This window comes from Mobula hypostoma, chromosome 6, assembly GCF_963921235.1.
Source record: "Mobula hypostoma chromosome 6, sMobHyp1.1, whole genome shotgun sequence".
Taxonomy (NCBI): domain Eukaryota; kingdom Metazoa; phylum Chordata; class Chondrichthyes; order Myliobatiformes; family Myliobatidae; genus Mobula; species Mobula hypostoma.
In genome coordinates this window covers 145,284,416-145,308,213 of record NC_086102.1, presented here as the reverse complement: position 1 = coordinate 145,308,213, position 23,798 = coordinate 145,284,416, and the positions used below count along the sequence as shown (strand labels likewise).

General features: G+C 42.2%; 1 protein-coding gene and 1 long non-coding RNA gene across 14 annotated transcripts in view; one reads left to right on the top strand and one right to left on the bottom strand.

Moving 5' to 3' along the window:
• Nucleotides 1-23,798, bottom strand: part of satb2 (SATB homeobox 2) — a 218,051-nt gene that overhangs the window by 193,669 nt on the left and 584 nt on the right. For 3 of the 13 annotated variants that reach the window (XM_063051915.1, XM_063051912.1, XM_063051913.1), the window contains exons 1-3: nucleotides 22,512-22,756; nucleotides 18,738-18,974; nucleotides 13,522-13,698 (exon numbers count right to left, since the gene is read on the bottom strand). In XM_063051915.1, the coding sequence (XP_062907985.1) occupies nucleotides 13,522-13,698; nucleotides 18,738-18,974; nucleotides 22,512-22,749 (652 nt within the window). In that variant the 5' untranslated portion in view covers nucleotides 22,750-22,756. The other 10 variants (XM_063051924.1, XM_063051914.1, XM_063051922.1 and 7 more) reach the window with 10 other exon arrangements.
• On the top strand, nucleotides 22,527-23,675 carry LOC134348476 (uncharacterized). Its single transcript, XR_010018429.1, has 2 exons — nucleotides 22,527-22,657; nucleotides 22,775-23,675. It is a non-coding gene; the product is annotated as an uncharacterized LOC134348476 (long non-coding RNA).

Here is a 23,798-nt window from a genome sequence, read left to right as displayed (position 1 = left end):
GCCAGTGAGCCTGACATCAGTAGTGGGAAAGTTATGGGAAGATATTCTAAGGGATCGGATATGTGAGTATTTGGATAGACAGGGATTGATTAGGGATAGTCGGCATGGCTTTGTGCGATGTAGGTCAGGTCTAACCAAACATAAGAGTTTTTTGAAGAAGTTACCAGGAAAGTTGATGAAGTCAAGGCAGTGGATGTTGTCTACATGGACATTAGCAAAGCCTTTGACAAGGTTCGGCACAGGAGGTTGTCAAGTAGATTCAGTCGCTTGGCATTCAAGATGAGGTAGTAAATTGGATTAGACATTGGATTCCTGGGATAAGGAAGAGTGTGGTAGTACATGGTTGCTTCTCTGATTGAAGGCCTGCGGCTAGTGGCAGGCTGCAGTGATCAGTGCTGGATGTTTGTCAGCCATTTCGATGAGCTGGATGATAATGTGGTTAACCAGATCAGCAAATTTGCAGATAACACCAAGACTGGGGTTGTAGTGCACAGTGAAGAAGACAATCAAAGCTTGCAGTGGGATCCAGACCAGATGGAAAAATGGGCTGAAAAATGGCAGATGGAATTCAATGCAGAAAAGTGTGAGGTGCTGCAGTTTGAGAGGACCAACTAGGGTAGGTCTTACATGGTGAGCACTGCAGAAGAACAGATGAATCTTAGAATGAAGGTTCATAAATCCTAGAAAGTAGCGTCAAAGGTATAGAAAGAAAACTTTTGGCACATTGGCCTTCATAAATTAATGTACCGAGTACAGGCAATAAGATGTTATGTTGAAGTTGTCTAAGACCATGGTGTAAATACGATTGAGAGAGTGCGGAGAACATTTACAAAGATGTTCGAGGAGCTGAGTTATAAGGAAGGATTGAATAGGTTAGTGCTTTATTCCCTAGAACATAGAAGACTGAGGGGAGATTTGATAGAGGTATGCAAAATTTTGAACGGTATAGATCGGGTAACTGCAAGCAGGCTTTCTCCACTGAAGCTGAGTGGGACTACAACTAGCTGAGGTCATAGATTAAGGGTGAAAGGGGAAATGTATAAGGGGAACATGACGGGGAACTTCTTCATTCAGAGGGTGGTGTGAGTGTGGAACGAGTTGCCGGTGCAAGTGTGGATGTGGGATTGATTTCAACATTTAAGAGAAATTTGGATAGATACATGGATGGAGGGACATGGAGGGCTAATGTCTGGGTGCAGGTTGATGGGACTAGGCAGATTAATGGTTTGGTACAGACTAGATGGGCTGAAGGGCCTGCTTCTATGCTGTAGCGTTCTATGACTCTATGACTATGATTTTAAGCCTTCCTCCATTTCTATTTAATTCATCTCACCTCTTCATCATTCCTTCTACTTCTTTCATACTAGTCAGAATATTTCTGCAACTTGTGCTTGGAATAAGTTTAAATTGTCAGCAAATAGTGCTTTTACTATTGGCCATAATTCCCCTTAAGATTTCCAGCCACAGCAGCATCAGATATTACAAAGCAGTGTCCCATGCAGTATTAACTTTCTTAACATACTGACAGCAACTTTAGATCCATAGAATTCTAAATAGCAGCATGATTTTGGAAAAAGCCCACACTTTGCGGGAATAGGACCCATCCTCGGGGTTTCAGGACCGGCCGTTGTTTGGCACGCCAAGGGTTTGGCCTGAGAGGTGGCTTCGTGTTTGGAAGCCTAAGATCTCAGGGCTCTGGAGAAGGGCGGATTGAGGGTCAGTGTCACGGCAGGGGACTCGTGTGTCGTCGGGGAGGCTGGAAAATCTTTTGCTGTGGGTCCGAAGACCAGAGATCGTTGCGATCTTCAGGCACAGAGCTCGCAAAAAGTGACGAAACAGACTCCTTAACATCGTAAACCAGCGGGTTGTTGAGTTTCCCGCCCGCTGTGAAAATGGGGGACACCTCCCTCTCCCTTATTAGGGAGAGAGAGAACCTGTGGTCTGTCGAATGCCAGATGAAATTTGATAGTCTTTGGAGTAACTGCCAGGTCTCTGTCTTTGCTATGGCTTGGCTCACGATTGTGCTCCGTAGCGAGTGTGCTTTTTTTGGCTGGGGGGGAGGGGGGTTCGTTTCTTTGCTGCTGCTGCTTACGGGTGGGAGGGGGGAGCTGGGGGGGACTTTGAGGTTCTCATGTTTAACAGTCGTTCATTCTTTGGGGCACTTCTCTGTTTTTGCGGATGTTTTGTGAAGAAATAGCATTTCAGGATGTATATTGCCTACATTTCTCTGACATTAAACTAGACCTTTGAACCTTTGAACCTTTGAACTAGATAAGGGCAGAAGAAGTTGTAAAATATTTTAGAGGGAGAAACCCCTACCAAACCTATCAAGTGTCTGGATGTCATGGTGAGATCAGGTGAGATGGCAGCGATCGCAGCGACTTCTAAGGGATCAACCAAGGGTGTCATTATCTTTTTTCAAACATACTTTTTACTGTCACCAGACCAGCTCGACATTAAGAATTTAAAGTATAGTAGGTTTACCCCATCTGCAAGTTACTCATTGGTGGAGAAACTGAAGGAGCTGGACTTGTGTGGATTGTGCTGCTACCAGCATCAGATAGGCTTCACAGGAATTGGTGCATGAAGGCGGTGTGCAGTCTACCAGAGCAAGATCGTCTTAATCATTTATCTTGTAGTTGCAAGAACCTGTTGGACGTTGTCATTGTGGAATGCTGCAAATCAGATTCACTGATTTACTGGCAGACGACGAGGGAGCTGCGTGGCTTTGGTTGCAGCGGCTGCTAGGCCTCAAACCGCAATGGTGGCTCTTTACAGTGGCCTAGCAGAGAGGCATCAGAATTGGTTCGCTCCACTGGAGGGGGTGTTGTGCAGCATCCCAGCTGGAGTCAGTGCTGCCCTCCAGTGTTTGCTCAACAGAAGACAGACTGTTTGACCACAGACTGCTGCAACATTCATGGACTCAGGGTCTTGGACTATATATTACCGATATCTTATATGTGCTTGCTTTCTTATAGATGCTATATGTGTCTTGTGCTGTGTGAGACTGTTGGTACTGTGTTTTGCACCGTGACCCTGGAGTAACACTGTTTCATTAGGCTGTCTTCATGGGTATTCATGTATGGTTGAATGATATTTAAACTTGAACTTGAATTTGCTTGCGGTTCCATAATCAGCAAGACCATGGACCAAACTAGCAGGTGGAGTTAGTATCATAACTCTTTTAAGGTGACTTGTACTTAGTGGGCTAAATCATATTTATATCTCATATAAACCTCTGTGATTATTTGAATCCTTTCCTTTGTGGATATTCATCAAGCACATAGCCCAGAAGTGTCCCCAGCTGTTTCTATTCTTTCAGAGAACTTTTTGTGAAGAGAATATTACATAAGATATACCATATAGAAACAGATCATTTAGCACAGCTAGACCAGGCCAACATTTAAACACCACTGGAGCCTTCTTGCATCTTTGTCCATTTAAATTCATCAATCGTTCTCCATTCATATTCCCTTTTCCACCCTTTCCCCAAATGCATGCAAACCATTCATCTGTCACCCCCTGAGATATCAAGTTCCACATTCCCACCACTGCTTCTGACTTCTATATTGGACTTTGCACTGACAATATTAAAGAGATCTCTCAGTGTTTCTTCCTTATCCAGGTAAAGACTCTATCGAAACCTGTTCGGTTTTCCCTCACTTCTTCTCAAGAGAAAACAGACTGTTTTCTGACTGACACATCTCTGAGTGGACGTTTTCACATCCATGTAAATCTCTGCGCCCTCTCCATTGTTTCTGTGTCCTTTAGGTAACCATAACCCTGCACTCTTTCACAGGTCCTCCCTCAGATAAAGGAGTTTAAAGGAGGATACACTAGCACAGCAATTTGAACATCAAAATAAAACTGCAGTTGCTGGAATTATGAAATAAAAACAGTTGAAAATCTGTAAACATTCATGGGGGGGCGGTGGGAGTCAGGTGCCATTTTCAGTTTTAAAATCAAACCAGGGATCAACATTTACTATACTGTACCAGTAGATCTACTATCTGAATTCAAGATTTTTTTTCTAAAATGGAACTATGTTGTAAATTCCTTAGCTTCACACCTGAACAATGAGGGGAGTGGCAAGGTGACAGATGTGGAGAAATTTGAAGCTTCAGATAGCACTCTCATTCGTTAACTAAAATAGAAAGCTTTTGTGAAGTTTTTCTTTCCATCCATTGTAAGAATTCAGAGCTGGAGCGAGGGCTCTGTAGCATCTGTCCGATATGTCACTATACCCAATCGAGAAAAAGCCAAGGGCTCTCACTCTGAGTTCCTTCCCTCTTTAAGAAGTGACAGTGCAGTGTTATATTGACACCACAGTGGTGTGGCTTCTGCAATGGACTGAGGCAAGTGGTCCCAGGTTCGAATCCAACGAGCTCCTTGCACTCTTTCTATCCGTGCTTGATTGAGTGCTGAGCTAGGAACTTAGCCTTGTAAAAAAAAACAGACAAAAATGCTAAAGAAATGGCAAAGTTGCCCGACCCCACCCTTAATGTGCCACAAGGTGTGGAAAGGAACAGCAACGGCAAATATGTATATGCACCATGTACTACCTCAAGCCTAGTCTATTTAACCTTTCTCATAAACAACACATCTATCTCTGGTGTTACTGTAGGAAACCTTCTCTGAATGTTCCAATTTGCTAAAATCCTTCCTTAAAATAAGGAGGCCAATACCGTACAAAGTTCTCCAGATACGTTCTCTCCAATGCCTGCATTACTGAAGCACAACATTCCTATTTTTTTACTTCGATTTCACTCTCAACAAATAATAATATTCTGTTCGATTTCCTAATTACTTGCAGTGTCCATCTACTGGCCTGTGAATCATGAAAACTCACAACCTGATGTTTCTACAATCTCTCACCATTTTAATAATATGCCTCTTTTTAATTTGCACAAGAAAATGGACAATTTTCAATGGACAATTTTCAATTTCCTACATTTTCCAAATCTTTCCAACTTAATTAACATATTTGTAGCACTTTTGTCTTCATCCAAGGTATTTATGTAAATTGTGAAAAAAAAACCTGAGGCCGCAAGCATTGCTCTCTATGCATTGCACTTGACATGAGTAGAAAAAGATCTATTTACGTTCACTCTATGCTCTATCTTCTATCCACACCAATATGTTGCACCGTATACCATGAGCTTTTCAACAGTAGGCTTTGATGTGGCATCTTATCTGCAACTTGAAGTTCATCCGACAGTGCCCCTTCATCCAAACCAAACTTTACTACTTCAACAAACTTCAGTAAGTTGTCCAAACATGATTTTCTTTTCACAAAACCAAGTTGCCTTTACCTTAACTATTTCAACGCATCCAAATCTAACAACATAGTCGTACAAAGCAGGAGCAAGTCCTTTTGGCCAGCCATCAAGTTCCTATATTTACTAATCCCATCTTCCAGCACTTGGCCTGTATTTTTCCAAGCCTTTACTTTTTAAGTGCTTGCCTTGGTAGTTCTTAAACGTTGTGAAAATCTCTGCCTTCACCAACCCCTCATTAATAGTAGTTCTTAACACTTTCTCTATTACAGATGTTAAGGTAATTAGTCTTTATCTTTATGGCAACTGATTTTAAGCAGAATGGTGGCATTACAACATGGAAAATAAACATTGCTCAGCTTTGCGTCTGCTGTGCCATTCAGTACAATCACCTTCTTGAACATAAAATATATAAAATAATGTATAATGTATAAATGTATAAAAATCTATTGACTGAGCTTCTTGAGTAGAGAATTACAAAGATGGATTATCCTTGAGATGAAGAATTTCCTTCTCATCGCTGATCTGATTGGCTGGTCTCTTTTACCACGAAACTGGGGCCCTGAATCTAAACACCAGCTCAGGGAAACAACTCTTCACCCATCCTGCCAACCCTCCAAAAAACTTGTAAGTTTAATGAAATCACTTCTCGTTCTTCTAAACTCAAGAGAGTGTAGCCCCTATCTGCTTAATCTGTCCTCAAAGGAGAAACCCTCCATTGCAGCAATCAATCTGGTGATTTTTGTTGCATTCTCTATTATAAGAATATCCTCTGTTGGGTAAGTAGCCAAAACTTGTGCATATTAGTCAGCTGTGGTTTCTTCAAGTTCCTATATAATTCAGAATCTGAATCAGATTTAATATCACTGACATGTGTTATGAAATGTGTTGTTTTGTAGCAGCAGTACAATACAATACATAGAAAACACTATAAATTACAGTAATAAATAAATATTTAATTTTCAGACATTTATTTGCAAAAATATCCAGGTACTCTAAGCACCAATATTAAAATTATTCCTTTTTCCATTTTCCAGAAAATATATTCAATTTGCCATTTCACTATTCCCTTGAAGCCTTGCTGCATCCTCTTCGTAGACTACCCTGCAATCCAGCTTAATAAAATCAGCAAAACTTGGATATATTGCACTTGACACTTTCAATTAAATCATTGATATGGTGGTGAACAGCTCCGGTTCCCTCCCACAGTCTAAAGGCTTACCAGTTGATTGATTGGTCATTGTAAATTGTCCCATGATTAGGCAAGGGTTGAATCGGGGGTTGCTGGGGCAGTCTGACTCAAAGGACAGACTAGGGCCTACTCTGTGCTGTATCTGTAAATAAAATAAGTCAGGTAGCATCTATGGAGGGAATCAAACAATCGATGATTGAGCCCAGGCATTTCCATCGAAGCTGCCTGGCTTGCTGAGTCCCTCCAATATTTTGTGTGTGTTGCTCAAGGTTTAAGGCCGAACAGAATTTCTATAAATCCATGCTGATGCTACATGATCCTCACATTCTTTTCAAACCTTTGGGGAAAGAGAGATCTTTTGCTCCACAAAATGTTGGGCAAAGAACACTCATCCTCATTGAAGTGTCAGCAGTGGAGAGCGTGAGCATCTTTAGCTTCCTGAATATCAGCATCTCAGAGGATCTATCTTGGAACAAGATATTGGTGCAATCATGAAGAAGGCTCAGCAACACCTCTACCTCATTCGGAATTTGAGGAGATTTGTGGAGGTTTGTCACCACAGACTCTTGCACATTTCTATAGATATATGGTGAGAGCATTCTGATTGGTTGCATTTCAGCCTGGTATGGAACCTCCATGTACAGGATTGCAAGGGGCGGCAGAAGGTTGCAGACTCAATTCCATCTTGGGCATAACCCTCCTTACCATTGAGAATATCTTCAAGAAATGGTACTTCAAGAAGGCAACATTAGTCATTAAGGACCCTCACCATCCTGTCCATGACCAATTCTCATTACTACCATTGGGGAAGAGATACAGGAGTTGGAAGACCAACATTTTCTTCCACGCAGATTTCTATCAGATTTGCTATCAGATTTCTGAATGGCCCATGAACACTACTTCTTTATTTATTTTTGCATTTTATAGGTTTTTATGTCTTTGCATTGTATAGCTGCCACAAATCAACAACCTTCATGTTGTCTTTCTGTGATAATAAACCTAACAGATTCCTAACAATCCCTTCCATTTGATATCCAAGGAAACAACGTTAATCAAGGTGGGCAGAATGGAAATTCCAAATATGAATACAATATTTGAAAGGAAGCAAACTCCATTGTCTATCCAGCACCCTTTCTGGCTTTATTTCCAGTCCATGATGATTGTTGAAGCCCAAGATTGTGATCATTCAAATATAATTCATGTATGTATTTCCAGCAGAGAGCATCATCCTGTTACCTATATGGCATTTGTAAGTATAGTTTTATTAAATGTACTTTCAATAAGGCAAATCTAACCAAAGCTCTCCAGCTCCTTCATAAACAAGTGGTATATTTTACAGTACATCAGCTTGCAGTTATACCTAACAAACACATTGTTTATTGGTATATTTGTTAGGTATAAATTTAAGCTGTAAACAGTGGGCAGTGAAAGGACTCAAAAAGCTAGATGTCTTTTTATTGCAACTCTGATGTAGAAAAGCCTTTTAATGTCTGTCACAGAGATGTAATTAAGCTTCAAGACCCGGACCTCTTAACTCCATCGGCAACTAGAAACTCAACCTTCTCATTGGCAGACCTCAATCAGTGAGGACTGGTAAACTGACTATCAACACAGGTGCACCTCAAGGCTGCATGCATGGCCCCCTGCTCTACTCTTTCTACACAGATGATTGCATAGCTAAGCATCGTCCCAACGCCATCTTCAAATTTGCCGGCAACACTACTGTTGGATGAATCAAGGGTGGAAATGAGCAAGGGGAAGGAGGGCGAACATGTGACAGTCTACATTAAGGAATCGGCAGTGGAGAGAATCAGTAGTTTTTAATTCGTGGCTATTAGATGACCTGTCCTGTATCCAGCACATTGATGTAATCATAAAGAAAGTATACCAACATCTTTACTTTCTTAGGAGGTTAAAGAGATTCAGTTAATCATTGAACACTCCAATAACTTCTACAGATGTACTGTTGAATGTATCCAGACTAGTTTTATCATGGTCTGGTATGGCAATTTAAATGTTGCAGAACATAAGAAGCAGCAGAGAGCAGTGAACTGTGTCCAATGTACCACAGGCATATCCCTGCCCACCACAGGTAGTACTTCATAGTCATAGTCATAGTCATACTTTATTGATCCCGGGGGAAATTGGTTAAAAACTGTGCAACCTGTGATGGCCGGGAATCAAACCCGGGTCAACTGCTTGGAAGGCAGCTATGCTCACCACTATACCACCATCTTATAGGAGGTGTTGCCTCAAAAAGGCAACATTTATCATTGAAGATCACCACCATACAAGCCACGTCATTTTACCATCAGACAGGAGAAGCCTGAATCCCACAACAAGTTCCAGAACAGCAAATTCCCTTCAGCCTTTTAACCATTCGATTGACCAACTGCAAGATCCTAATCACTACAGGTTAGCAACGCTATGAACATGTTGACTACTTTGCACTAAAATGGATTCTTTTTATTCTAACTCTGCTTATTGTAAAATTTGTGTATAACTTTGGTTTAATTTATGTTTTCCTCATGAATGCTGCTGCAAATGAGAGTTTTATTTCACCTGTACATACACATCCCTGTGCACATGACAATGAACACAACTTTGACTTTAAAAAGTAACAGTGACAAAATAGTGGATCAGAGATGTGAGTAGGGAGGGTGGAGTAAAAGGCAATTTGGAGGTGAACGGGTTGAGAGAGGAAATTCCAAAGACCAAAGCACCTGCAAGCACATCTGTCAATGGTGGAATGGAGGAAGTGAGTTATTCATAAACTGCTTATGGAGAACTGAACTACCGAGAAACTCAGTTAATTGTGCCTCAGAGTTTACTCGACAGGAGGAGAAGGGCCCTCTCTTCCATCTTGGTTCAGTGTTGTGTTGTTCAGAAAGACTTTACCAGCCCTCACTGCACCCCCCACAAACTCCTCTAAACCCAATTCAGGTGAGAGCTCTGTTTTAACAGCTGCTACTCAACTGCAGGTATGATATAAGTTAACATTATGCATTTATAAATTTCATCCAGTCGGGCCAGCTCTCTATGCAGGAAGAAAGTGGGTGAAAGAGTGATAAGTATGTGCAGGTGTATTTTTATGCACATCTGCGTGTAAGAGCAGAACTTTACTATTTATGGTGCTGTAGAGGTCTTCTTCGTAAATGCAGTGGTCGTCAGGCAGTGCCCAGGTTGGAGCAAGGTTCACTTCTTAGCAAACCAAACTGTAGGTAAGTTGGAAATGAACAAAAACAGTGTGTGGGGGAGGATCACAGAGACGGCTGTGACGGGCGGGAAGAGCAGTGGCCAGCCGGACTCGCTGAGTGACCAAGTGAGTCTGCTCAGGGCTCTCAGCTCTGCTTAGTCCAGCCCTGCCCCTGGTTGTTGGCCGGTCAAGGTTGGGGGGGGGGGGGGAGGTTGGGAAGAGAAGGTACACAGAAATTCCCCTTTCCCACCGAAATAAGACTTGGTTAGTCCCCACAGCAGCCAGCAAATCCATCCCCATCAGCAAATTCATCCTGCTGATCTCCCGAATGGGTTGTCCGTGACTGGTGCAACACCTGTCTTGGACTTGGACTTTATCTCTTGGCATATTTCTAATTCACCGCCACCACAAGATCACTCTCTGTGAGCCTTGGTGATCTCTGTAGGGCTTTCCAGCCTCTCCCTCCTCCGTAACAACTATAGTATATGCTGCAATAACACAGCTGCCAAGGGGAATGCTCCGTTAAGACCTGGCACCTCTTTCCAGTGCCATGCAGTGAAGAGGGAGCAGCTGGGATAAACTGGATGAGCCCAGCATTGTTGCATTCTTTTGAAAGAAAGCCACACGAAAACTATTGCAGAGTTGTTTGCAGCTGATTTCATATTATTTTTGGAGCCTAGTTTAGTACCGACATTACATCCACTGGACAACTTAAAAATGGTGGAATTTAGTTTCTAGACCTACATTTATAAAAAGACTAATGTGGTTCTGGCAGGCGTCAGAATGGGGCCAAGGTGAAAGTGGCAAAGATACGTCATTTGTGTAAGGAACAACACAAAAAGTCAGAGGAACTCAGCAGGTCAGGCGGCATCTACGGAGAGGAAATGAACAGTTGACGTTTCAGGCTGAGACCCTTTATCAGGATTTATCAGTAATTGGTGTAAGGTGCAGAATGCAATGCTTTAGCTCTTTATTACTGTATCCTTAAACCATAATAACAGTTCATTATTATTTGTTCAATGGACATGAACGATGCTGGCATTTATTGTCCATGCCCTGAACTGGGAGTCAGCCTGGTTGCTGTGTCCTGAGTAGGCCAGTCACATTTACTTCCAGGGAGGTTATTAGTGAACCAGCTGTGTTTATTGCTACAACAGTTCATTAGTTACATGATTACCCAGTCTTGCTTTCATTGCAGCACCAGATTTGTTGAATTACTTAAAGTTACTTTTCCAGCAGCCATAACGGGATCCATGGTGGCTGCAGGTGCAGGACCTTAACCGCAGTGCTACCATGCCATCTTGCATCAGGGGGTGGCATTGAAGTGGACTCAAAACCAGTCAGAGACAGTGAGATCCTCATTGACTAACTCCTCCACCACCACTGTCCCAGCATACCCCAGGCGACCCGCTTATTTGCTCTGATGTCCCACAGGCAGAACTACTATTAAACTGCAGAGAGTGGGAGTGATCCTCCTTGAACCTCAGCCATGTGGAGTACAGTAGTGTAGTGGTTAGCATAATCCTATTACAGTCCCAGAGATCCGAGTTCAATTCATGCCACTGTCTACTGGAGTTTGTACCTTCTCCCCGTGACCGTGTGGGTTTTCTTCAGGTATTCTGCTTTCCTCCCACACTTCAAACACTTATGGGTTCGTAGATTAATTGGTCACATGGCTGACATTGGGCAGTGCTGGCCTGTTGGGCTGGATGGGCCTGGTTCTGTGCTGTATCACCACTTCCCATCTGGTACCAGTTGGGAACTCCATCCACAGAACCAGGTAAAGGCCATGGAGCTGGCTCCTTGAGGCAAACAGTACGGTTGCGGCAGACAAGACTAAATAAAATAAAACATCATCTGCTTCCCTCTTATTGCTCTGAATCTTGGCACCTTCAAGAGTCAAGCTTACCTCTTTGACCAAGCTTTCACACATCCTACAATCTTCTCCTTATATTCAGGACGAATAGTTCTGCCCTCAACAAGGAGTCAAGGGATAGTCAGCAATGTTAAAGGAGTGAGTTGGTGTTTTTAAACAGTCGGGATGCTCATGATCAGTATGAGCACCCACTGACAACATATTCCTTCAGCCTGGACTGAAAGCACCTGCACTATCCTCCAACCCGCCCAGAGGGACTGGCACCAGCTGGGGCTCCCATTCAGAGAAGCAGATAAAGGTCATGGAACTGGCTCCTTGAGACAAACAGTATGTAGTGGAAGGCAAGACTAAAATTCAACCAGGGACACTTAGTATACTAGTGTACGCGGCAGAGGTCTGGGGTCGAGACTCTCCATCGGGACTGTTACTGTCTGACCAGCTGACGTGCTGAGTTTTTTAAAAATTATTTAGAGATTCATCATGGTAACAGACCCTTTTGGCCCAATTACACCCTAATGACCAATTAACCTGTATGTCTTCGGAACATGGAAGGGAACTGGAGCACCCAGACAAAACCCACACAGTCACAGGGAGAATGTACAAGATCCTTCCACTCACAGGTGGGAATTGAACCCAGGTCACTGGCACTGTACTGGTGTTACGTGAACTGCTGTGCTACCGTGCCTCCCTCCAGTTTTATGTTCCAGATTCCAGCATCTGCAGTCTTTCGTGTCTTGAGGACACAAGCTGAGTACCTCACTGACTTATGGAATAATCAGCAGAATAAAAGTCTATCATACTCACCCCAATGAAGCATATTAGAGTCATACCAATCATATGCATCATTGGTTACAAGATATAACAAAGCCTTGGATCATCTGATGCTGTCCAGTAATGATTTTTGATATTGTCGAACATGTTAAGTCAGTTTATGATTGATATGGTTATGAATGATATGGTTATTCAGATATAACCACATCAATCATAAACTGGAGCACATGAAAGACATAGAGTAACCCCTCACTGTACAAACAAACCAATGTGTACATAGTCTGACATGTGACCTCCATCTTAATGCATTTAAATGAATTCTGCATCCCAAACTCCCACACCAATAGTAATTAATGCCTGTTAACAATGATTTAAAGAGTTTGACTTATGGTCAGTTAATAAAGAAACAAGACACTGCATATGCACAATACAGAATATTTTAAAGGTACATTGATACTACTGGTATAAACATTTTGTGATTGACTTTGCAAGTGTGTGCACTAGTTTCTTAAACCTTACCTATCTCCAAAGCACTGTTATGTTGCTATATTATAGTCACAGCTCTGATAATGCATTCAAGCTTACAACGATAGACCTTTGCACCAATACAGTCATTCTAGTGGAAATTAATCCTGAGCTGCTGGAAGGTGTAATTTCTGAGAACGGCCTGATCTGCGAGTCATGGCTGGGTTCTTTCCTTGATAAAGTGCTCTCCAATTATTTCAAAATGATTTGTTATACTGTACATTTAAAAAAATAGCAGAATATCTTTCTGCACAAGCATTAAAACAAACTCCTCCATATTTCAAAATTATAATATCTCTTTTTGATTTTAATATCTTGTTAATGATAGAACCAGTTATGTTCCAATCAAGAAGCATAAAGTTAGGAACTTTCCCATTTTAAATTACTATTGGATGACTTCTAATTCTATAAACAATATGTTGTCATGATTACAAGCCCCATATCCAAAAGTAAGTCCTGTGGATATGAATTTTGTGATATTTTATCAAGGTGAAGTTACGTTTCATTTCAACAGAGAACAATTGCTGACTGCATAGGCAAGTTGTCTTGCAATGAAACTCACCAAGTTAACCTTTAAACATAGCAACAGATGCTTTTGCTCTCTTCAATTTCTGATGCTAGAGTTCACAGTGAGGTATCTCACCAAATTAGAGAATGCATCCAAGGAAAAGGAAGTCCATCCTACCTTGAGCCTGTGCTGCAGAACTGTGGGAATATCCAAGTGATAATAGGGCTGTCTCGATGAGCTGATTGAATAACACGTCTTTACGGATCAGCACAAATTCAGCATGTTCCTCTTTCCCTTCACTCTCCACAGGATTGTCTGACTGCTCCACCACACAAAACACTGGCAGGGTAGACCCTGAATAAGGAAAAAATAGAATCCAAATAATACATAGGCTTTGGTTTTGAAAGGAGTCAGGTCTGATCACAACCTAATCACCACTAACACTGTTTGACAGGATGAATATTTTGTTCGTTGACTTGTTTATTAATTCCAGCAGTACATCATTGGCTTTGGTAATCAAACCACAGTTCAGAACTCAAAGGCAGTCCTTATTGCATCCATTACTAAAAGCCACCGAGGCAACTGTTTTACCAACATTTTACTTTCGGGATAACCCCAAAATATTTCTACTTCTCTTCGTTTGAAACCATGACAATTTGCTTAAGGACTACATTTGTTACATGAAATCCCCAGAGTAGATCTGGAATGTCAAAGTCCTCTGAGCAAACAAATCAATTGCCTTGAGATTGCACTGCAAAGAAAATGCCTATCATCCTTCCCAGTTCTTTAAACAGAAGCAACAGCCTTTATCCAAAAGAAAGCAACCATTTTTCAAACAAAAAATATCACACCCCCATTGGGATTTCATTTCCTACCGTTTAACTTTGATTTCTATTTCATCCCTTATATTCTTTGTTTTGAGAAATGAATTGGGGTGTAGCATATGGTAAGAGTTTGATTATGGATTTGCAGCATCTTTGGATACAATGATAAAAAAGAGATGATTAATATGTTTTAGATGTATTGCTCTGAGCTATTGAAAGTATCTTTACCCATGATCATTCTAAGGTCCTAAAGCATCAAGTTCAACAAACTGAAATGCAAAGATTTCTTCAAGGTGATTCACAATTAAGAAATGATGTTGGGAAAAAATGAGAAGAAAATATTTCCAAAATTGATGAGTTCTTTTTGAGCAAGTCTGATTATTAGAGAGAAATTGCCTGCCACAGTGTTCTCTAAATACAGGCTCAGCTCTCAACTAAGATGTCAGATACAAAACAAAACAAATGGAAACAATAAGACTAAAATGCAATAGCTGGTTCCATTCATGCCAGTCTGCTTCTATCTTAGTCAAGCCAGTATGTATTTTAACAAAGTAAAAGACAAGAAGGCAAAAATATTCGATCCTGAAACTCATCAGTGATTTAAAGTTTGCACTCAGCCCAACATCTGTTATATTCGGCTTTTACATTTGTTAAGTTTACCAAAAGAATTTAACATTGCATTCCGCAAGTTTCACTTTTCACTAAGATAAGAAAAACACAATCTGTTGAGATAATTAGAGAAAATACGTGCTAAAAGGGGCGTGCTTCAATGCGTCACCAATGCTTGACTAGTTCTGTGTTTTATCGATAAAATCTTAAGCAGCCATGGTAGAATGGTGAAAGTATTCAGTGGCAAGATGGAAAGGAAACACGGCAGGCTGAAAGATCATAATGTCTTCTGCAGATAGGTTTAACAAAGTGTGGTTACAAAAATAAATGTGTATTAAACCACTGTATCCAAAACAATGAGAGTCTATAATTCTGAATGATGATAAAAGAATCTTTCTAATTTGCTGATGGTAAGACTGGTAATCCCAGCCATAACAGCATGATATATTTTGCATGTTATTTTATTTATTTATTTTTACGTAGAGATCCAGCACAGATCTGGCCCTTCCAGCCCTTTCAGCCGCGCCACCGGCAATTCACCAATTTAACCCCTGCCTAATCATGGGACAACTTACCATGACCAATTAACCTACTAACCAGTAAGCCTTCGGACTGTGAGAGGAAATGGGAGCAGCTGAAGAAATCCTATGCATTCACGGGGAGTTCATACAAACTCCTTACAGATGACGTCAGAATTGAACACTGAACTCAGACATCCCAAGCTGTAATGCTAACCACTATGCTACCATGGTGCCTATCCCACATAATGAAACAAGCTGACCTATGTATGTGACTCAAAACTTGTACCAAATACCATTTTGGAAATCGTTAAAATGATAAATATTCTTTAACTGTATTACTCTGGCTATGAAAAAATATCTTTATCTCCCATAATTCTGATCTCTCAGAGTGCTTAGATACATATAATTCACTTATCTTGGATATTTTTGAATATTGCAAGTTATTGTCATTTATCTTCTATCCACAACATACTTGCATATCCTTTCAATATATGTAATAATGAATATTTTATATTTCCAATATAATGTAATTTCATGTGCTCCAAGCTTTTCTGCCCAAGCATGTTAATAGTGCAATGATCACATTAAACAGCCTTTCTGTTTAGTAATCTTTGTTAATCTAGAGACTTTGTAGTTTGATTTAAAAGTTGCAGATTTTTTATAATTTACTTTCAAGATTATTTGAATTTTATTCCATAATCTTTTCAAATTATAATTGCTGTGATTTTAAGTAGAGTAAAGGGTTTCTAAACTATACATTGATACAAAACGTATTATAGTTGTGCAAACAAATGAATGCCTCATTTATTCAGAATTTGACAGAGGTTATAGTTAGATAAATTGTGAAGGCAAAAATTGAAATATATCAAAGCAGAATACCAGAGTATGATGAGCATGTTGAAATATAATGGAATGATAAGCAAGTATCCCAACAACACAGACAAATGGTTAATTATTATCTTGGCCACATTCACAAAAGAACAATATTACAACAGCAGACAAAATACTCTGGGTACCTAGTCCAGTCACCTCTTGGAGGGTTTATAGGACCTGGGAGCAATTAAGACATGTTGAGTTTGGCCTAAAATGGAATCATTTCAGTGACTTTTTATTTAGGATTTCTTTTATTTGATTTAGAGATACAGCATAGAACTGGCCCTTCTAGCCCAACGAGCCGCACCACCCAATAACCCACATATTTAACACGAGCCCGATCACAGGACAATCTACAATGACCAATTACTCTACTAATCGGTATGTTCTTAGACTGTGGGAGGAATCCCATGCAGTCACAGGGAGGATGTACAAACTCCTGACAGATGGCCCTGGAATTGAACTCCAGACTCCGGGATGCCCGGAGCTGTAACAGCAGTGTGCCGACTGCTACACTACCATGGCTACCATGTTTGTAACTTTGGCCTGATTTCCCCGAGTAAGTCAATTAAAGTGATTCTGCTGAACAAAGAAGCCTTGGGATAGATGAATAGAGATCTTGAAACTGATGAAAGAGATGCAGAGTGACTGCTTCTCCAGGGAAGAGCATTGTTACAGACTATTATAGCAAAATAGACAGCAGGAAATCCAGTAAGAATTCCTACCCAGGGAGTGATATGCATATGAAACTGGCTAGCAGAGAGAATGGAATGGTTGAGGGAAATAGTATAAATAATTTAAGAGGGGAATGGACTAGCGGGTGAGGGGAGAGAACTGAGGTTTCGACTGATAGATAAAGATGGTGGGAGTTCTTGAGGACTAAGAATGGTTGGGCTAAATGGACTGCTTCTCCCCGTGCATATTCCACATATAACCTATGCAAAATTACCAAAAGTTCAAAGTAAATTTTTATCAATGTACGTATACGTCACCACATACAACCCTGAGATTCATTTTCTTGCAGGCATTCACAGTAAATATAATAAACACAACAGAGTCAGTGACCACACCCAACAGGACGGACAAACAACTAATGTGCAAAGGACATCAAACTGTGCAAATACAAAAAGAAATAAAAAAGAGATATAATGATAATAAATAAGCAATAAATATCGAGAAGGTGAGATGAAAAGTGCTTGGAAGTGAGCCCATCGGCTGTGGGAACAGTTCAAAGATGGGGCAGGTGAAGTTGAGTGAAGTTTGTGGCCCTCAAGTTCAAGAGCCTGATGGTTGAGGGGTAATAACTGCTCCTGAACCTGGTGATGTGGACCCTGAGACTCCTGCACCTTCTTTCTGATGGCAGCAGCAGAATTTTCACTCCTCATAAATAGATTAAAATCCCAGGTGGTCCCAACACTTCTCCACATTCAGTGCAATAGTGGGACGGTGTTAATGGGCGTTTCAGAGAGAATAGGTTACAGGGGAAATAAGAGCGTTGATTGAAACACCCTGAGAGCAGGCATGTATGTCCTAAGAAAATATGAATTATTAAATTCCATTCCCGTCTCCCGTAAGTACAACCAAAAGTTCACATCAGTGCTCTCCGCTGCTATCTATCTTAACTATCTCAGTAATCTGTGTAATGGATTGATCAGTATGAGGGGTAAGCAAAACAAGCTTTTCACTGTTTCTCGGTACATGTGACAATAAATAACCAATTTCAATTCCAATGTACAACTGTGACTTTTGCATAGCCGCCGGGTGGAGGCAGGGAATTCTGTTCTCCTACCATCTCAGACATAACTCTTGCCCTGGAGTTCCTTGAAGAATACGAGATAGTCGAGGAGCTCCGGAACATAAGAACGACGTGATACTTTAAAGAATAATTTGTCCAAAGGTGAACAAATCACATCATATTACTGGCAATTAATCTGGTGCCTTTAATTAGCTACAGGAATCAGGCCAGGGCGAGTTTCTGCCTTACAACCGTGCCTGTCATTTTTGAAGGTTGAGCCCCGTTCTCTGTGTCACGGCAGTGTCCCTGACACGTTCCGTGAAAGCTTTCCATTCTCCATCGGCACACGTGGAATCGGCGTGCGGGCTGGTTCCATGGACATAGGGGACACCTTCTTTAATTTACTAAAAGGGACAACATTGTACAACTGGGGCGTGAGCAACGTGGAGTCCACTGGCTGGCAACGATTCCTTTAAAGTTTCCCTGTGTTGTGTTGTGTGTGTGTGTGTGTGTGTGTGTGTGTGTGTAAGTGTGAGTGAGTGTGAGTGTGAGTGTGTGTGTGTGTGTGTGTGTGTGTGTGTGAGTGAGAGAGAGAGAGAGAGAGAGAGAGAGAGAGAGAGAGAGACAGGGGAGGGTGGGGAACTCCCTTGCGTTTAGTACTGACAGGTCTCCAGGGGCAGATAGGTACAGGGCAGGACAAGTGGCAATCGGCCGTGCTTCTTCCTGTAATCCTACACCGAACACACGCACACAGTTTAATCGAGATGAACCCTGACACCGGGCATGAAATGTGCCTCTGCTGTCAGTTTGCAAGCGATTGTTGCATCCTACCTCCCAACGCCTTGACCGGAGAGCCGTTGGATCTCCCTCTGCCTCCGTCCGTCGGGCTACCGTTCGGCTCCAGCCTGGCCTTCTTACCGGGAGGTGGCCCTTGCGCCTCGGGGCTGGTGCTCTTTCTCTCTGGGCTGTCCCGGGGGTAGGGGCAAGGGCTGGTGCTCCTCATTTCCATCCTCCGCCACCAGAGTGTCGGAGCTCCCGAATACCGTTCACCGTGGAGAGTACATGGACCTGAAAGAAAGGAGAAAGCGTGGATCAGGTCTCTTTATGATCACGGTGCACGAACTTGCTCGACCTCAGAAGAAAGCAAGCACTTTAGCGGGTGCATTTCCACAGGTCACACGGGCGGAGATTTGCGTGATGCCTTTTATTAGGCGTAACTTTCAAATAAAGTGGGGTTACTACTTAACGGCAGCGAAGGGGAAAGGCTGAATTAAAGATGCTTTCTCACACGCAAACACACTGACATCAACATTACAATATTAACATACAAACACGTTTGTATATTAACTCACCCGGCGCAGGTCTGGTGTTTAACTTAAAGTCTCGGAAACCCTGTAACTATTACTATCAGGCTTCTCTAAGTGTAGCATTGAAAGTTAAGACCATGTAAACTCGAGTGAACGTTAACGCCTTTTGATGGACTGCGAGAAACGAAAACTGGGGCCATCAAAAGTCATCACAGAAAAGCTTGCACTTAAGCGAACTTGTCACATTACAACGCTCCCGCCAGCTGTTGGATATTTTTAAAACCAGACAGGAGCGCTTTTTTGCATCAACACTTGGGGGAATAGCGCCGTTTAAACGCACCTAAACGTGGTAATAATACGCTCGGCAGGGCACGATTGACTTCTTATGACATCGTAATCATATTTAATGCATCTATCACTGTCCTTCGCGGTTCAAATCCAACTTTCAACTGCTCCTTTGCTGAAGGTGGCTATTTCGCTGGAGACGAGGCCGTTCTCCTCTCTCTCTCTCTCTCTCTCTCTCCCCCTCTCCTCCTGGGCAGTTTGACAATAATATCTCCCTGTGACTTACTATCTAGGATGTGTCTGTTGGCAGGATGTGCTGAGATATTTCTCTGTCCATGTACGAGGACCAGGGGATCCAGGTCTGGAGGATGAACAGGCGGGTTGTAGTCAGCGGCTCAGACCCGTGTCTCTATCTCCCGCCGCTCTAATGTTCAGCTATGGGATCCCGCAGGACGAGGGAGGTGGATGGAGAGAAGGGATGGGGGTGCAAAAGAAAGTGGAACTCACATACACTCTGCACTCCAGAGATTTTCCCTTCAAGCGGCCACTCCTTGTCACAAATTCATACATAAATTATCTTTAAAGAGCCATGTATTTCGAAAACAAAAAGAAAATTAAAAATAATCACTTCAAAGCTGCAATATGCAAAAAAGGGGGTGCTGGCGTTCCGATCTAAAAGGGGGAAGCCACCCGTGTCACTGATCATTTCTCTCCGCGATCGAAGCCTTGGGACGGACAGCGACAGAATGAGAGAGAAATTATTAGTTGCGTTGACTCATCAGCCCTCCTTGGGGTTGTCCTCCTTTTCCTGATCCCTGCTCGCTTCCGTTCCTGGTCCGAGAGGCTTTTATTTTGCACTCAACTGCGAGGGGTGATCGAGCCCCAGGGTGAGGGAGAGAGGGGGGTTGGTGAAAGGGGAGGGTGAAGGGTGGGGGTAGCGATGGAGTCTCGCTCTCTCCGCCGCCTTTCTCGGACAGCAGAGCTCAGTTTGATAAAAAGAAATAACACGGGAGAAAATTCACACCCCTCCCCAACACACACACACACACACACACACACACTTGCCGTCTTGGCCGCGCAAGAATTTTTAATCAGCTTGATTACTGTAAGACGGTTCGCATTTATTACAGATAATAACACCACATGACCAGATCATTAGATGGCTGGTTGAGCCTTCTGAATAGATGCGCTGAATGCAACACACACACACACACACACACACACACACACACACACACACATCACGCATTTAGAAACACACGCGGAATTCAAAATCACAAGTGCAGAAATACAATAACTGCGGCACAGGAATGCACCTAAACAGACACCTTAACTCACGTAGATGCACACAACACAGGGGTACATCTCCCTACATACGGACGGTACTGCACCCCTGTATTACTTCGGACACAAGTAAGTTCCCTGTTAAAGGGAGATGCGTTCAAAACTTAATTTTTCCCCAACGCGTTAACAAACAATCGAAAGCATAGAGATCTTCTTCCGTTTATTTTTTTAAAGAGGCGTGGAATAAATAAAGCAAGTGCACTGCCATGTAAAATTAGTTAATAATAAACTGCATTCTTGATAGACAGATGCTTTCAGCTTTTAATAATTTATCAGAACGAACGCAAATTTGTCTAGGAGCCTGCACTGAATATTTAATAAAGTCAACAGTTCCTTTCACTCCCCACCTCTTTCGTCTTTTAAACCCGATTATTTCGAGATGTCACCTAGCTCTACATTTAGTGTTCGCGTGGAGTGCCCCGGGTGCCCTTGGGGAGATTGTTGGAGAACCTCCGTTGCCGGGAAGGTGGAAGTAGATCGCCTTTGCTCTCGCTTTCTCACTCTCTCCTTGAATTTGGCACTAGACCGCTGCTCTTTAACCCTCTGCAGAAGAGCGTCCAATGAAAGAGGCACTCTCCTGCACCTTAATTTTCTTAATTTTTATTTACCAGTGCCCCCACAATGGAATTACATTGTAAATTCGTAACTTTGGACTCAACGTATCTAACCACACAACACTCACACATAGTTATGACCAAACAACAGAAACTTGTTGGCATATTTTGTTACTCGTCTATGCGGGTGACCCAGTCGAAGAGTTCGCAACTTAAGGTGGCTCCTAAACGTTAATAACTTACTGCCTCCATTCCAGGAAGCAGTGCTTAACAGAAACTAGCTTTAAAATGCACTATTGCTATTTACAAGCATTAATGTTGTAAAATAAATAATAAATTTCCACATTCTTCATCTCCTAGTTTAACTAGTCAAAACACGTGATTTAAAGGGTTAAAATAATAATTCTATGTAAAATTAACCACAGATATAAGCTTTTTTTTAACACCGGACTAACTGCCAATTATTAAAGAGGACAAAGAAAAATCCACGTAAGTATTTCAATACGGTATCCAAACCCACAACTTAAGCTATCTACCTCCTCAGCATCCAGACGCAAGACAGACTCAAGAAGCCAAATACATTCTTTTGCGTCACGGCGGCTCGTTGTACTGAAAGAACCCCGGCAAAACGTTTTCTCTGTCAATCTTTGGTTCATCCCCAATAGAGTTCCATTAATCCAACTGCTTTTGTTTCTTTTAGCATTTAATGCAAGTACATTTAATAATGCAAAATGCAGCAATCGTCTATTCCATAGCAGCTAAATTTCCCAGTGGATATATCTTTTTCCTCTCACTTGCAAATGTTTCTTTGCATTTCCAAACAACAAATGGTTAATAGCTGCTCTCTGCCTTTCCAGCCCGGCAGACCAGATCCTCCTTAAGTTCAGGAGGGACCGCTGCCCGTACGGTGGCGCCACTGTGCCATACATTGGCAGCAAAGCGTAACCGGATCGCACAACTCGAAATTTCTACTTGCTCCGGCCTGCCTTGGCCACCCATTCATATGTCAATCGCCCTCATCACCTCGAAAATAAAATAAAGTAGGGCCAATCGCGAATTGGATAGCCGGTGGGGGGGGGGGAGAGAAAACACAAAGCAGAAAGAACAAACATTACCTTGAGCCAAAGGCGACTCGTCTGGAACAAAGACAGGACGGGGAAGAGAAAGAAAACTTGAAGGCAGCCGCGGATCTTCCAAAATAAAGGTTAAATCGTCCCGGAGAGTTATGCGAAGTGAGCCAGCCGCAGACGCCCAGGAGTCAGTGAGTAAAGCCCTCCGAAACCGCGCATCAATTGCCTGATAATATCTATCGTCGGAATGATAAGCTTGTTTGCAGTCTGGGTCGATATTCATTGCATTTTAATTGGTTTTATTATAGATCTGCAGTTTAATGCTCCTCGGACGCATCTGCCGACACGTTGGGTGCCCATTCAGTAATTTCCAATTGCAGCACGCAGCGATTTGCATTTGCCCTCTTTCTTTATATAAAGCGCCGGTGGAAGCCGGAGTGTTTACCTCCAGTGTGGTATCATTTATTAACTATTTAATGCATAAAATATGACAGCTGCTTTCACGGGGCGGCAATTAATCGCTCAAGTTTTTTTTAAGTGGCGGAAGTTTGACAATTCCGGAAAAAAAAGTCCCCCGAAATGGACAAGCCTGCAGATGGAACTGATAGAAAGTTGGATCATTTGTTCAGCCGCCGGCCATCCCTCACTAACCGGCCGGTTCTCCCCGGAACTCGGCGGTGTTCAGAAAGTAAGATAAAGTGAACCGGTCTTGCTATGCAGCAGAAAATGATACTATGCCCCGAATATGTTTTGCTCGTGTACAGCCCGGTACTTTCAGAAATTAATCCGTTCCAAACCTTGACCAAAATGAGAACGATCCAGGACGTGAAGTATATAACCGGGCACCAATGAGACACGGCTGGGCGAATTGCGGAAGAACATTCGAGAGTCGGCCAGTGTCATGCTTGTGATATTACACTGTATATAATTTAACTGGTCGTTCTGAGTGCGTCAACCCAAGGTCAACTATCATGTCTTTGGCAAGAAAGTCCACCACAATCTGTGACAGAATCGCTTAAGCTGCCAGTCTTGAAAGCGTATATTTCAGGGGAGAAAGCCAAGGCACGAAACAACAATGAAAAAAAAATGGATCCAAACTGAACACTTTCTCTTCCTGATACAGTATTGTGAAAATTGTGGATAAGGCTGTGCCTATTCACACACTCTGCACAAACCAATATCAGCTGAACAGTCGCTTATTTTTTTCAACGAACAATAACTTCTCTGTTTACAATGATATTTTATCGTAAAGATTCAAATCATACTTTGAATTTACGAAACTGACAATAAACTGAAAGTATGTCGGGGGCCGGCGGGTGAATGCTGCAGGTT